Source organism: Oryzias latipes, chromosome 6, assembly GCF_053564925.1.
Source record: "Oryzias latipes strain Hd-rR chromosome 6, Olatipes_Hd-rR_3.1".
Taxonomy (NCBI): Eukaryota; Metazoa; Chordata; class Actinopteri; order Beloniformes; family Adrianichthyidae; genus Oryzias; species Oryzias latipes.
The window spans coordinates 13,541,733-13,558,716 of NC_136242.1; the positions used below are offsets into that span (position 1 = coordinate 13,541,733).

At 39.6% G+C, this 16,984-nt stretch overlaps 1 protein-coding gene across 1 annotated transcript; it reads left to right on the forward strand.

Annotated features, from left to right (window-relative positions):
* On the forward strand, positions 1-16,984 carry LOC101164228 (uncharacterized). The gene is made up of 10 exons (XM_078949213.1): positions 1-70; positions 227-353; positions 4,236-5,972; positions 6,384-6,449; positions 7,638-8,019; positions 10,864-10,885; positions 11,168-11,336; positions 14,256-15,746; positions 15,956-16,012; positions 16,168-16,984. Exons 2-10 carry the CDS (start codon positions 242-244, stop codon positions 16,548-16,550), a joined length of 4,419 nt encoding a protein of 1,472 aa, XP_078805339.1. The 5' UTR covers positions 1-70; positions 227-241; the 3' UTR covers positions 16,551-16,984.

Sequence of the window (16,984 nt, forward strand, 5' to 3'; positions counted from 1 at the left end):
CATGTATATACATAAACTGGTTTTTCTGTCCTTTCTGTGTTTCAACCTTTGACAAAGCCTAACCTTTAAGGTAAATTCTGTTTTATTGTCATATTTTTATTCAAGGTTTCAAGATTAATAGTATTGCATTTCTTAATCTATACATCTGGGGAAATTAAACGTAAAAATAACAGTTTACAAAAACATTGTTCTGATACTCCTTACTGTAATTTTGTCTTAATTTCAGGTTTGTGCATTGAAGATGATGATTTTCCTTCATCTCTGTGTCCTCTACTTGATGGTTCTAAACTCCTTTAACCAAGGATGGGCTTTTCATTACCAACCCAAACACCCATATCTACCATACAAATATGGTAAGTTTAATTTCCATAATTTTTTTTCTGACATAGATAAATGCAAGGGTTTAAATTTTTTTCATTCCATAAATACATCAGAAATGGAAAACTAGCTGAGAGCACTGAAATTTTGTTCAAGGACGTGTTTTTTAATGTTGAGAAAACGGGGGGGGGGAAGCAAGAAAGCCGCATGACATAAAGTAACCTTAAATTAACTGTTTTATTTATTAATTATTGGGTAATTAGCAACATATAGAGTAACGAGGTTACATTTTATGAACATTGTGTGTGTAAAACAGCAGGGTAAAGGTGGAGCTCGCGTTCTGCGGACACATTCCACTGTCATTACCAGAACAGTTAAAGCTACAATGCATACCCTAATATATTCCTTTCTCTTGTTTTTATAGAATTAATAAAGTAAATTTAGCTTGACTTCTCTTTTACTAAGTTCTACTATTTGACAAAAGTAAAATAATGTGATTTTGCAGCAAAACGTCTTCTTTAAAAAAACAAAACAAGATCAGCCTTAAACAATCTGAATGATCAGCTGCTTTGGTTGACCACAAAAGCAAAGAGCCTCATCTACCCAATTACAAATATTCCCTAACATTCAACTTTAATCAAAACCACCATTGCAAAATAGTCTGACGTTTTGAGGTAAGAGTTAACTTTAAAAAAGGTATTTTATTTGCTCAAATTTGAGGTTTTTCTCAAATAAAGCAGATCAACTAGTGAGAAGAGAAAATCAGAAATTTTGCAGATAAATTGCACTTATCCAATGACATTAAGTTACTTGCAAAATCTTTTTTGTAAATAATTTTGACTTTTCACCAGGACTGCAGACATTGTTCAAGGTCATAAGAAAGTTATCTAAGTAAATAGCTTGTGTATCCGCTAGTCTGAATGTCTAAACACTTTTTTATAATCTCCTAAGTCCTTCATCTGCTTACTTTTGCAAGGACAAGAGACTAGGAAAAAAGAAGAAAACAAAAATATAACAAAATCAACGAATTTAATAAGCCAGGGGGAATCTTACCGACACGTGTAAGCTCCCTGAGAACCCTCTTCTCTATCCTCTTTCCTCTGAGATAAACAAGTACACTGCTCTCTTCTAGAGTTTGCAGACTGAAGATCTCTCTTATAATATGCAAATTTCATCAAAAACATGACATATGACCAAATCTAAAGATGTATTTTACAATTGGATAAAAGGTAAACAAAAACCTTCCTTATTCATCGATTGATTAGCAATACAACCACTGCCTGAAACTTAGCACGAGGCTGAGTGGGACAGGTCTTAGGAAAGGCAGCAAAGTGCTTATTTTCAAAGTAAATAAATGCAGCCACAAGAAAAAGTAGAAACCTATCATTTTATTTTCTTTAAATCTGATGTTGATTGTTTATTTTGAAGGATCGTCATTGGTTTCTACCTGGGTAAATGGCATTCATCATAGGGTCATTTGTCCATAAATTTATGAGTGTTGACACCTATTTCTCAAAAAACATTTATCACACAATGTTAGACTTTGTATGTCTATGTGGCTTTACAAGCAAAAGAAAGAAAAAGATGGAGTCAAAACTTTAATTAGTTTTCAGTACTTTTGTTTACTTTGATAAAACGGCCACTTTCAGGTTGGTTTAAGTTTCTGTGTTGGTTCTTGACCTCTGATGAAGGCGGGAAATTTTGATACAAACAAACATGATTACAATAAATTAATAAGTCTATGAAGACTCTCATTCATCCAGGTTGGTTCCATTGTAGTAGGTTTAGGGGATGTCATCTGGACTTGGTTTTTAAAGTTAGAAGACGTTTCACCTCCTATCCAAGAGGTTTTGTCAATTCTGAATTAGCTGGTCGAAGAGCCAGGTATATATGCGCTAATGGGGTAAAGCCGCTTGAGGTGTAGCGGCTTTACCAACATCGCAGAGCCAACCCAAGTGGACCTGAGTCTGCAGTGCACTTCCACCTGAAGGCCACAAACCACTCGTTCGAGGACAGTGAAGTCCGAATTCTAGCCAGAGAGAAAGGATGGTTTGAGTGAGGATAAACCTTCTCTTAATAAGAATGGTGGTCTCAGGTTTATTCTTCCATCCATCTACGGCAGTGTTTTGAAACCTAAACAAACCAAACCACTTCCATCTGAAGTGGAAAGCTGAAAGAGATGACCAGTTTGGGGAGGGAGTTACTGGCTCCCCAACGCCCAGCTGAGGACAAAGGACTCTTAATGACCCGAAACCATGTAGGCTAAGTTGATAATACCATCCAATTTCAGGTCTTTGACATTGACTATATATGAGAATTGGACTGAGTGACTCCTTCCCCCTATAATTCTAAATAAGAAGTACCTGCTGGCTCCAAGAAGTCGAGGTCTTATAGACTTCTATAGAGAAAAAAACAGCTATTACTCAGTCATATGTTAGAATAACAATTATTACTCAACTTTTTTCTGCAGTTTTTTTAATCTTATTTCAAGTTATTCAAATTATAAACTGAGTAATCACATGGGTCAATAACAGTAGGTGTTCTTATGTCATATACAGTAAACCCTTGTTTTTCGCGGGGGTTACATTCCAAAAAGAACCCGTGATAGGCAAAATCCGTGAAGTAGAAACTTCTATTTTATTTTACAATTATTATACAATTAAAAACTCTATTATGCATTGAAAAGAAAGAACAAACCATTTTACAGGCTCAAGCATTTGTTTCACAAATAAAAGTACTTTAGAAACTTTTTTTCAACAAAGAACTTCTGTACTGAATTGTCAAATAACAATTTGAATTATCAATGTGAACAGAAGGCTTCAAAATCGCGGAGATAAGCCCCGCCCACCACGACCCGAGTATTGGATTAAACGGGGGAAAATTTAAAATGATTATGAAAAAAATACAAAGTACAGTCGGACAAATAGTGACTCAGGTGTATTTCACTGCTCTACAGACTGAGCCGCTGCATCCTGACTCCACTCTGCAGTGTTTTCTTCTATTGAAGCCCGCGGGGCAGGTGTGTTTGTTCAGGAGAAGAACATGGTGATAGGCAGTTGTTGTCGCTCTTTTTTCTATGGGTTTTAGAGAAACTCTAAATTGCTAGAGAATTTGCACGTATGTAATTTAAATTTGGCAAGCTGTTTTACGTACGTGTACATATTAAACTGCAACGTTATTGACGCGCAGGTAGAAAAGAAGCGGAGTGACTTTTTAGCCAATCAGAATGCAGAACACAATGTACGATGCAAATCCGTGAAGTAGCGAAACCGTGAAAAGTAAACCGCGTTATAGCAAGGGATCACTGTATTCGAAACATTTGATTGAGAGATTCTCCTGAGCCTGCTTTCAATGGTAGGGATGAGGCCTTTCAACAAGCTCACTCCTGATTGGTAAGAGGGGTTGCTATAGAAATGTTGACCTAGACTTAGTCGGACCAATCATTGCTTACTGACGTAATTTGGTTCCAAACGTCTGTATCGCCAAAAAATTGGCAACTGAATTTGCTTTATTTAGTTGGAGCCAGAAGTAAACCCCTTTGTTTGGGTGACTGGTGATCAAATAAACTTCCCTTTGAGTAGTTAATGACATTTATTTTTAAAAGATCCTTTTTTTAATTTCACATAAGGGTGACACTAAATTGGTATTTCTGGTCCTGCGCAAAAAAGACAGAGCAAATAAAAATATCAATATGCTAAAAATTAAGATGAATACATTTCGATGGAATATTGCTAATAAAGACAACCAATATAACCAATATAACCAAGATAAATAAACACAATGTAAAAATCTTTGTCAATGAATTGTTAAATCAAAAGGGAAAAGAAAGAGTGAGGGCAGTAGTGCTACATGGGTATTTAAAGTTGATCTTTTCAAAAGGTAAACTTTAATGTTTCCGTTTGTTGTATTACATGCAGACTATTCCCGGTCACCTGTACTTCCTGAAGAAAGTGGACCATCTGGATTACCTGGGCCACCTGGACCATGTGGACCACCTGGACCACGTGGACAACCTGGACGTCAAGGACCACCTGGGCCAAAAGGTGAAAGAGGACATCAAGGACCAATAGGCCAGCCTGGAATCAAAGGATCAGAAGGACCAAGGGGTTATATGGGGCCAAAGGGGTCAAATGGAATACCTGGGATGTGTGGAACTCCAGGACCACAGGGACCACAGGGAGAAATTGGTGCACAAGGGCCAAAGGGTAAAATGGGTTTGAAAGGAGCAAAGGGTGACATTGGACCACAGGGGCAAAAAGGTCAAATGGGATCAAAGGGGTCAAAGGGTGAAATGGGACCAAAAGGGCTTAAAGGTCAAACAGGACCACAGGGACCAAAGGGTGAAACTGGGCCACAGGGACCACCTGGACCATCTGAGAATAAAGGAGCTCAGGGGCCAAAGGGAGACATTGGACCAAAGGGAGCAAAAGGTGCAAAGGGACAGCAAGGGCCAAAGGGTGAAATGGGTGAAAAGGGATTAAAGGGACTGCCTGGACTTTCTGGGACACCAGGAGCAAAAGGTGATATGGGACCACAGGGGCCAACAGGTGATTTAGGACCACAAGGGCCAAAAGGTCACGAGGGATCACAAGGTTTAAAGGGTGATATGGGACAACAGGGACTCAAGGGTGCAATAGGACCACTGGGGCCAAAGGGTGATGTGGGACCACAGGGACCAGCTGGACCGCCTGGGTCACCAGGAGGTCAAAAGGGAGAAAAGGGTACAAAAGGAGAAATGGGTGTAATGGGAACACAGGGACCACCTGGACCACCAGGGGGACAGGGAGAAAAGGGTACAAAAGGGGCAGTGGGTGCAATGGGACCACAGGGGCCACAGGGTAATACAGGAGCAATGGGAGCAAAGGGAGAAATGGGACCAAATGGGCTAAAGGGTGATATGGGACCACAGGGGTTAAAGGGAAATATGGGATCCACGGGACCAAAGGGGGAAATTGGACCACCTGGGCCAAAAGGCAATGAGGGATTACAGGGACCTAGTGGAACACCAGGAAATCCAGGACAAAAGGGGGACTTAGGACCACAGGGGCCAAAAGGTGATGTGGGACAACAAGGGCAAAAAGGTGATACAGGACCACAGGGTCCCAAGGGCAATGAGGGATCACAGGGACCTACTGGAACACCTGGGAATCCAGGATTAAAGGGTGATTTGGGGCCACCGGGGCCAACGGGGGACATGGGGCTACAGGGACTAAAGGGTGATAAAGGAGCCAAAGGACAAAAGGGTGAAATAGGAGAAAAGGGAACAAAGGGTGATTTGGGTCCTATGGGGGTTAAGGGTTCAGCAGCAGAACCGGGACCACCAGGGCCACCGGGGCCACCAGGGCCACCAGGGCCACCAGCACCTCCAAACTCAAGAAGCCCACGTTCAATAATTGGATATTTTGGGCCACCAGGGCCACGTGGACCATCAAGACTAACAGGACCTATTGGACTAAGAGGACCAAGTGGAGATCTTGGACCACAGGGGTTGAAGGGTGAAATGGGACCACAGGGGTTAAAGGGGGACATTGGACCACAGGGGTTACAGGGACCATGGGGACCTAAGGGACCCCCTGGAGAACCTGGTTTACATGGACAGCAGGGACCACAAGGATTAACCGGACCACGAGGAACACCAGGAGTTTGCGAAACAGGTGACATCCTATTTCTCCTTAACAAATGTTAAATATAAACCATAAACTAATTATTTGATGTCATACAGTTACTGTGTTGCAGTATTCAAGTTCTTGTTTTAAGTGGTGTTTCATGTCCTTAAAATAACTGAAAATAATAAATAGAATTGGAAATAACAAAAAATGTTTTACTGTAAAACTTTAACACAAGCCAGTGAGATTGTCAACAAGGTAAATGAATATACCAACCACCCAGCTTTTTTGTGTCCAAGTTATAATCTTTACAGACTGTGTGTAAATACTCTTTAACTATTAGCAAATTAAATAAAAGCAACAGTTAACATCTAAAATTGGCTGACTGTGATATTTCAAGAGCTTGATAACTATTCTCTGTTTGCCATGTGTTAACTAAATTCTTTCCATTTGACCTAGAGTGCGGATGTTTGAACATCAGTGACCTGCAGGACAGCATCATCAAGATAAAACAGTACATATTAGGTAAGATTACGAGAAACAAGGAATTGTACTCTTGGTAAAGACTAGAATGAACTTTCAAAGTTCCACTCTAATTATCTTTTGAACAATTGTGAAAGTGTTCCCGGTGGTCTTTTCATTATGATTATGCCGTTTCTATTAAAAAGAACAAAACTGTGTTATTTTCTAGGGCATAGATTCAGCAGAGGCAGCAGTTCATTAGAAATTCTCCTCTGAGTTGTGGGCGGGACTGTTTGGACAAAGCAACCCCCACCCCTTTTGCTGAGAGCTCAGAGCAAGAAGCTTGTGGCCCAACAGGGGTATTTTTAATGTCACAAATAACCTTTTTGAAATGGCATTTTTTTCTCTGCTCCTGATTCACAACATTTTTGAATAAAGAAATACTCAGAAATGCTATTTTAAGCTTAATTGTCCTCCATTGTCAGAAAAATGCCATAAGAAGAGGTTAAAAAACAAAAAAATCATGATTTTCACTGGAGTGGGTCCTTAAGTATACAGACAGTTTCTATTTTTCTGACTTAGATAAACATCAAAACATGTTTTTTCATGAATTCATGCAGAAATCTAAGTAATTCGAATGTGTTAAAATACTTTTTTCTTGCAACTGTAAAGATAGAAAGTTGTATGGTTCAACTATACATGGTACTGAACTGTCAGCTATTTTAGAAACCCATTGATCTGTGTAAGAAAAAACAGCAGCATGTTTGCCCTTTGAGGCCTATCCTTCACTACTACAATGGTTGCAGAAGTGTGAAATGTTAGCCAACAATTACTTGTAAGTTTAAGCATATTACCACGTAAACATGCAGGATAATCACGTTCCCATTATTGCACGTTTTTTGTCATTTCTGTAGGACAGCTGTATTTGTTGATTTTCGTTTTTAAAGCCTCTTAGCTTTCATGTGCTTTCCTCTAGTCCATTAAAATCAAGCTAAAATGTCCATAGTTTGGTTATATTCTTATTGATAAATTTCTGGTCTTGTTGTTTAACATGTTTAAATGTGGATTATTGCATAGGTTGCATTTAAATAAAGCCACCAAGTTGTGTTAGTTGTTTTAATTTCAACATTTCTCTTTGTAAAATTCAAACTCACAGTACTGTAGTTTATTTTCTGACATTTGCTTCCATGAAAACTCATGTTGTTTTTTTCTTTGTAGCCAAGAGTTTATCATTATCTCTTTTTTTTCCAGCTAATACCTTCCAGTTCCTCTGGAACGTTGGTCAGAAATTCTTTGTGTCCAACAAGGACAGCGGTTCTTTTGAGACAGCCGTGGAGTTCTGCTCCCAGCAAGGCCTGGAGCTGGCTCTGCCCCAGAATGAAGAGGAGAACAACAAACTGATGGAGGTGTTTGGGGACGCCTTCAAAGACGTCTGGATCAGTGTCAAAAACAAAACGGCAGATGGGACATTTCAGGTTGACGTAAAAAATCAACCTCTGACTTTCACTAAATGGGAAAAGGGACAGCCAGGTGACTCCATCCAGCACACAGGCTGCACTGTGCTGACTGGAAACGGCTTCTGGAGGGTGATGCATGACTGCCACTACAACACGTTCATTGTTTGTCAGCTATAGTGACATTTTTGTCCAAGTTTTTCCTTAATGTCTCGTGAAACTAAATGTTTCCTACTTCTTTAAATACATTTTTTAGACTTGTTCTCTATTTTTCTTTTTTTGAAATCTGAGTTTCTGTTAAGAACTTAAATATGTGTTGATTTAATTAACATTATGTGTACATATTTCTCAATAAATAAATAAAAATGAATAAAGTAAGTGCTTGGTGCGGATACTCTGCTCCAATAAAATAAAGACCAACCATCCCTTTTTACATTTGGTTTCACTTTTTTAAACCTGAATTTATATTTTACAAAGTTAAAAATAAATGTTAATGCTTCTCTTTTCTTTGGGAAAAGTTTTAAACAAATAAATACTTGTAAGCTGTTTACATTTGATACAAAATTACACAATTATTTATGTTTGAAGAGTGTGTTGATTCAACAACATCCATCTACTTTAGGAAATGAATTGTATTTTTCACCTCTGGTCCAACATGTGTGTATTTGATTATATCAGTTACTGACATTGTACTATCCACAGTAGTTCCACAAGAAGAGCTTCAGCTTTGGTGCATATGATGTTTTTTTTAATATAATAGTAAAATGCGCATAAAAGTTAGAGGATGAGTGACATGACTTAATGACCCAAGACAGTGTGTTGTGTACAGCAGACCAAACTGTCCCCTTATGATAACAGTCTGAAGTTTGTCCATTCATCCATCATCAGAACACGTTGAATCCCTTTCGGAGGGTTGCTGGAGCAATTGAGATACCAATCAACCTATGAAGTAATTATTTGGACTTTAGGAGGAAAGCAGAGAAAACCCACACATGCACGAGGAGAACATGGAAACTCCACAGGAAATTCCCAGCTGGGATTTCAACCAGGGCATTCTCACTGTGAAATGAGAGCACTATCCACTGTGTGCAGGTCCTACAAAGAGTATTGAAGAAGAAGCTAAATTAATAAAGTATGACAGGACAGTAGTGAAGGGATCTCCAATTTTCTGAGCAAAAGACTTTTGCTTCAAAATTACCTTAATTTATAGCATATACATAAAGTAAAAAGATAAGTGAATTGTTTTTCTCATAGCTGGAAATAAATTCAGGCATCAAGGGGTTGATACCTTGTTAGCAAGAAGGTTTAAATTATTTTTAAGTGTTAAAAATAATTCACACTAAATAACTTTAAGTTATATATTGGCCTGATACTTTAAAACACAAAAACATGATGATAACTTGAGTGATTGGTCAGTCATTTACTTTTTGTACTTGTCAAAAGCCCACTGTCTTTTTTTGAATGATAGTTTTATTATAACGTTAGTTTTTTAAAGTAAAAAAAAAAAGTCATTTCAGTTTTTTATGACTTCAAGGTTTTTTGCTGACTTGTAAAATTCCTCTGTCTGATGTTTTAGTCTAGTTTTACTTTTTAAAATACTCATCATTACATTACAAACATTAAAAATCCTTTCATCTTTTTCTCTATACATATATTTACAGTACAGACCAAAAGTTTGGACACACCTTCTCATTCAAAGAGTTTTCTTTACTTTTCATGACTATGAAAATTGTAGAGTCACACTGAAGGCATAAACCTGTAAATTAACACATATGGAATAAATACATATGTCATATTGTAGGTTCTTCATAGTTGCCACCTTTTGATTTGATTACTGCTTTGCACACTCTTGACATTCTCTTGATGAGCTTCTAAAGGTAGTCAGCTGAAATGTTTTTCACTTCACATGTGTGCCCTGGTTAACAGGTTAACAGCAGCTCAGATTGGAGAGCAGGTCAATGGCACACAGAGTTCTAGCAGCAGACACATCTCTACAACAACTGTTAAAAGGAGACTGTGTGAATCAGGCCTTCATGGTAGAATATCTGCTAGAAAACCACTGCTAAAGAAAGGCAACAAGCAGAAGAGACTTGTTTGGGCTAAAGAACACAAGGAATTGACATTAGTCTCGTGGAAATCTGTGCTTTGGTCTAATGAGTCCAAATTGAAGATTTTTGGTTCCAACCACCGTGTCATCCCAAGCAATCCTGATTTTGACCAGGGGCCCTAAATTGTGTAATACTAAATAAACTTGACACCACTTTTAAATATCTGGGTCTCTTTTTTGGGTTCTGTTATAATGAAAGATGGTTTTCAACTTTTCACATGATCAGTAGCAAACATTAAAGCCTGAAGGAACATATTTTTGACTCAATTTTGTTGCACAAACTTCAATCCATCGGATGGCAACAACACAGAAACAGGCGACCACACAAACTAAGCCCAAAGGGATAATATAGAATAACCAAATAACCTGAAGTATGATTTAAGACTGTGGGAGGAATCTGAAGTCCTGGCGAAAAGAACTTATACTTATATTGAACTAATTTATATGAACTCCTTTTGTTTTCTACCAACTGATCTGCCGCCGCTTGCATGTTGGTATATGTCAGACCACCATGACAACAGTGGTTCATCGTGTGAGCAGTGCTAAACAGTATCAAGCACAGAAAGTTCCTGGCATTCTGAAGCACATATTGTGTGACAGTTGAGCTGTCACTGATAGAGATTTTGACAGAAAAGTCATTGGAACTGATTAGCAATCTTTTAATGCATCAGTGTGTTCAGTTTTAATACAGCTAAGCATGTTTTAGAGATAAAACATAAAAAAGATCATCTTGTATCCATGGATGTTGGTGAAGTTGCAGAAAAAAGCACAGTTGAAATGTGGAAATGAATTAATCAACATGGATTTTTTGCTGACTACTCCGCTGACTAACTTTTCTTTTTTTTCCTGAGTCAGACCAGAAGTCTGTATAAATAAGTATTGTCAAGTTTTCAACTTCACTTGTGTTTGAAACCAGTGGCAAAAACAGCATTTCTAAGGTAATTATGGCTTTTGATAAAGAAGTTTAAAACAACTTCAAGAATAGGATTTTTCTAACGCAATCTAAACAATTTCACTCATTTCTTTTCAAAAAGGTTTCAAGGTCAAATCAATAATAGGTGGATAAATGTGTAATTGTGTAACTTTCATTAGCTTTAAATTGACTTGTTATAGTAAAGCCCTGCTTGGTTATGTTGCTTTTAACCTAAATGGGTTACACAGTTATAGGAATTGTGTCATCATTTTTTTTTTAAATATCTGGATTCCATCTCTGCCTTTAGATGATCGGGAAGCGTCTTCTGCTCAGCATCTTCAGCTTGTTGATTCCAAGTGTCTACAACCTTGCTGGAGCTTCCACGGCAACAGATCCAAACAAAAAGGATCAGCATGGCTCCAAAGGATTGGATCAGCGCTCCTCAAAAGACTATGCACATTATTCACATGAATATGGTAAGGTTTATTGTCCTTTCTTCTGACATTCTGACAAATATATCTTGCAAATAAAACTAAAAACTAAATTTAAAAAAATCTACTGCCTGTTGAAAAGTGTCAAAAAATCAAAAAGTGATGTTCTAATTCCTCTGTCCATCTATACACAGCTACTGGGTTAAAATATTAACAAATTCTACAAAATGAAAATTTTTGGATTTGGAAATTTTAGAATTCATAGACTTAACTGTACAGTTTCTATTTACGTTTTGGTTGTTTTTCCTGCTTCTGTTTGTGTAAAAAAAACCCATCCAAAACAAATTTCATAACAGAGTTTTTTAACTACCAACTAAAGAGTCTTTGGAGTTTCCTTGAAGTTAAAGAGCAGTTAAAAACTCTACCAAATGTCTGCCATCTCAAAGAATTTTACCCCATTTAAAGTATTTAAAATATAGGGGACTTTAAATTCCATTTTTATATCTACATGTCAAACTTGCTGTGCAAGCAGAATTTAGTATACATAAATCTTCTGCAGCAACTAAAAAGATCAACGTACAGTCAAACACTGAATCTGACTATAACCAATAGATGTTGCTGTTTAAAAAAGTTTTTCCAAAAATGTGGATGTCTGACTATTTCTGTTTGCTTTGATTTGTTGATTTTAATTATAACTAATATATTTTGGTAAGATTTTTCAAGTTTTCATTCTCTATTTGTTGGAAGAAGAAGAAGTTTGCTTGCTACTTGAGATTGAAAAACCAACTGCAGGTTCAGGATAGACAATTTCAGTTAAAAGACCATTTGACCCACCTCACAAAAGTTCTGGGGCCTCATTTATAAAACTTTGCGTAGGATTTGCGTCAGAAGTGGCGCACGGATGAAACATAGGACGTGCGTACGCACAGAAATATTCGGATTATTAAAACCGTGCGCACGCACATCCTACGCATCTTTCCCTTAATAAATCACAACCGATTCTAAATGCAGCGCAGCTTTTGCGGCTTCATGACACGCCCATAGTTGCCCATAAATAGTCCGTGAAACGCCCACAAATGAATATTCATTGATTGCGAAACCATGCCAAACACGGAGAGAAAATAAAAAAAAACGTAACTTCACTCAATGTGAAGTAGAAGTTATCGTTGGCGAGGTGGAAAAGAGGAGAAAAGTGTTGTTTGGAGGGCACAGTGTGGGCATTACTAATGCCAAAAAGGCACGTGAGTGGCAAACGGTGGCAGACGCCTTAAATGCTGTAGCCTCACAACCTTGGACCGTGGCCGAAATAAAAAAGAAATGGTCGGACATCAAAGTCGAGGCAAAAAAACGTCTGGCGCTGCATCGCCAGAGTGTGTCTGCCACGGGGGGGGGGGGGGGGGGGGGGGGGGTTTCCGGAGCTGACCCCTCTTGATGAGAGACTGGCGGCAATAATTGGGCCCCACCAGAGAGGGACGCCCACAGCCCCAGTCCTGTTGGACAGGACAAGTTTAAAAAAAAAAAAAAAAAAAAAAAAAACATAAAATAATTGGGGAATCCCTTAAGTGGAGTGGTGACTGGGGCGCAGGGGGGGCACCGACGTGCCAGATGAACCGGGTGACACACCCCCAAAAGCCCGCAGAGGTCCAACAGGGCGGCTCGAGAAAGCCGGAACCGGCTCATAAGCCACCTGTCCTCGTTTGCCAGCACGCGTCTTCTTGCTGTCTAAAGATGCGTTCACTCCGAATTCTTCCATTTGCCACATCTTCTAAGAGCGCAAGATCAGCCACCCATTGTGCGTCATTGTGATGGGGCAGATGGGGCATTTTATTTCCATCCATTTAATTACATCTGACAAGCTACAGATGTCGGTAATAATCAACGTGGAAATGGGAAATTGATCAGCGCAAATGTAATTTCTTGTTGCTTTCTGAATGAGACATACGCCATACATTGTTTTATCAAAAATAAAACAAACTAAAGGCATATGCATGAATACCATAATTCCGTAGCTTCTGAAGAAATGTTTTACTATGAAAACAACTTTCCCCATTGGACAATTAATACGTCTGTCTGTCTGTCTAATTGCACCTATATCTGCTCCGCCAGATGAACACATTAACGACAATATCAGTTTTGTACATTATTTCGTTCTGTTAACTATATTATTTATGAGGATGAATTGCACAACATGCCAATATTGCAGAACATATTTCACTTTTCTTTCTGCAAATAAGTGTTCATTTCAATTTCTGTTGTAATTTTCGTTTGATTTTTTTTGTTTGTCTCACTGCTGATCGATCAAACGGGTGTTCGTGTAGGCTGTTAATTGTAAGACTTGCTTTGTGAAGTCTTCATGTAATTTCTGATAGGCAGTATTGTCATTTTCACTTTCACGTGTTTTTCTTCCGTCTGCCGACGGTGTCGCCGCTTCTCATTTCACCCGTTTTTGTGCGTACGCCTGGGTCAGAGCTTGCGTGAAGGACCGCACATTTTCCCGTCAAGTTTGCTTTTTATAAATCTCAATTATTGCGTAGAGAGTGACGTACGCCTTCTTTTGTGTGTACGCAACATTTTTAAATGAGGCCCCAGGTCACTTTATGATAACTTAGTTAAACTAGAAACTGTAGAGAATCCTTTTCAAAGATTATTCAGAAAGTAATGGTATCAGCTGGGGGCAGGAAGGACCAACTTTAAGAGTGAGCATTACAGCACATGTGAAGAAACCTCCAAATGAAGAGTCTCTTGTGACTGAGTTAGTGTTATAAAAAGGATTCCATTTTTATTGATGGCTTATTTTGATCCAATATCTTAAACCCACATCCAACTAATTTGTGACAAAGCCTTTGGTGAAACTGATGCTGGGTTGTTGCCATATTAATTTATTTTAAACTGTTGCAATGATTGAGTGGTTTTCTTCACTCTGCTTCAGCTGTACTTTACTCTTCTGTCTTTATTCAAACCCAGATCCCCATTTTCCACCTGTGCTAATGGGACCACCTGGACCACCTGGACCATGTGGACCACCTGGACATCATGGACCACCTGGACGTCCTGGAAAAAATGGACAAAAAGGCGAAAAGGGTGAAACTGGACCTAAAGGATCACCGGGATCACCTGGAGAACAGGGTCTAGGAGGGGAAAAGGGTCTAAGGGGCCCTCGGGGACCAAGGGGTCGAAACGGAAAAAAGGGGCGACGCGGACCAGAAGGTGAAGAGGGACCACAAGGGCCAAAGGGTGAAACGGGACCTGAGGGACCACCTGGACCTGAAGGGCCGTGTGGACCAATTGGACCTGAAGGACCTTGTGGACCACATGGACCTAAAGGTCAACCTGGACAAAAAGGTGACAATGGACAAAAAGGACAACCTGGACCTCAAGGACCAATGGGACCTCCAGGACCACAGAATTTGAAAGGTGAAATGGGACCAAAAGGATCGCCAGGATCAAATGGACCACCTGGACCACCTGGCCCTCCAGGACCACAGGGATCAAAAGGTGACATGGGACCAAAAGGATCACCAGGATCAAGTGGACCAGCTGGACCACCTGGACCTCCAGGACCACAGGGATCAAAAGGTTACATGGGACCACAAGGGCCAAAGGGTCAAATGGGACCTCCAGGACCACAGGGATCAAAAGGTTACATGGGACCCCCTGGACCTCAAGGACCACCTGGACCACCTGGAAGTCAGGGACCAAAGGGTGAAAAAGGACATAAAGGTGAAAAAGGTGAAAAGGGATCAAAGGGAGAAAATGGTGAACCTGGAACACAAGGACCTCCTGGACCATTGGGACCTCCAGGACCACAAGGCTTAAAAGGTAAAAAGGGTTGTCCAGGACCAAAAGGTACGCCTGGAATACAGGGGCCCCCTGGACCATGTGGACCTCCAGGTCCTTCTGGATCAAAAGGTGCAAAGGGGGAAAGAGGACCAAGTGGACCTCCAGGACCAACTGGATATAAGGGATCACCTGGAATGAAAGGTGATATTGGACCGCAAGGACCATGTGGACCGCCTGGACCATGTGGACCTCCTGGACCAGCTGGAAATCAGGGGCCAAAGGGTTATAAGGGCGATCAGGGCAACATGGGACCACCGGGGCCCAAAGGTAGCACTGGACCACCTGGACCAAAGGGTTGCAAGGGAAATAAGGGAGAAAAGGGAGAAAAGGGTGAAAAGGGTAAACGGGGTAAAAAGGGAGAGAAGGGTGAGAAGGGGGAAATGGGTCCACCAGGTCCACCATGTTCACCATTACCTTCACTTCTACGAACTCGACGTGGAGTAACTGGACCAATTGGAATTCCAGGACCAATTGGACCTCCTGGAGCAACTGGACATCAAGGACCTCGGGGCTTAAATGGGGAAATTGGACCACAGGGGCCACCTGGTGAGCCTGGATCCCATGGACAACAAGGTCCAGCTGGATCCCCTGGAACACCCGGAATCTGTAAAACAGGTAATCATCTTTTGATGTACCTACCACTAAGAAATATGAAATGGGACCAAATATGGGATGTTGTTAATCTGATCAGAGCAGGGGGCTTTAGAAATATTATAATCACGCATATGTGATGAAAGGCACGTGAAACCATAATGAGACCAATTGCTCTATAATACATGTTTTTTTAAATTGTCTTATGTTACATTTTTTTGTCTCTGATCTAGACTCGGATATCAGCGTTTTGCTGAACAGTGTAATCAAGATAAAGCAGCACATACTAGGTAAGGCAATGTTCAACATTACAGCTTTATTTGGAACCGGAAAAAGCTGCAATTTATTCCTTTAATCAAGTCTGTTCAACAGATCTGGTTTTTTCCATATTTTTCTGTCTTCTTTGAAAACATCAGTTGATTATTTTCATCTCTTTTTTTTCCAGCTAATACCTTCCAGTTCCTCTGGAACGTTGGTCAGAAATTCTATGTGTCCAACAAGGACAGCGGTTCTTTTGAGACAGCCGTGGAGTTCTGCTCCCAGCAAGGCCTGGAGCTGGCTCTGCCCCAGAATGAGGAGGAGAACAGCAAACTGATGGAGGTGTTTGGGGACGCCTTCAAAGACGTCTGGATCAGTGTCAACAACAAAACGGCAGAAGGGAAATTCCATGTTGATATGAACAATCAACTTCTGACCTTTACCAAATGGGAAAAGGGACAGCCAGGTGACTCCATCCAGCACACAGGCTGCACTGTGCTGACTGGAAACGGCCTCTGGAGGGTGATGCATGACTGCTTTAGTGATGCATTCATTGTTTGTCAGCTATAGGAGAAACAACGTCTTAACTGTTGTGTTACTTCTTTAAAAGTAATATATTTGATCTAAGTTTTAAAGTTTTTTTCTACAATCTATTTTGTCATCTGTAAAAGACAAGCGGTTCTGATCTTCGTCTTTATTTAAAATAAGGTTATATCTGTCTGAAGTGTTTGCCACTTAATTCTACTAAATATAAATCATTAAAAGAAAAAAATATTTATTTTAAGAATGGAAAGTCTGTAACATCCAAGTGATGTTTGTTAAATATCAGCTTTTAGTCTTTAATACCACTGTCTTCTTTCTCATGAAAATGTGCATTAATGGTTTAAAAGCTGTTGAATTCAGAAAATAAACACATAAAACCTACTTTTTCCTTTCTGTGTTTTCACATGTGTGCTTTTGATAATGTCAATTTAGTATAGGTTGCTGTGACTTTCACATTAAAA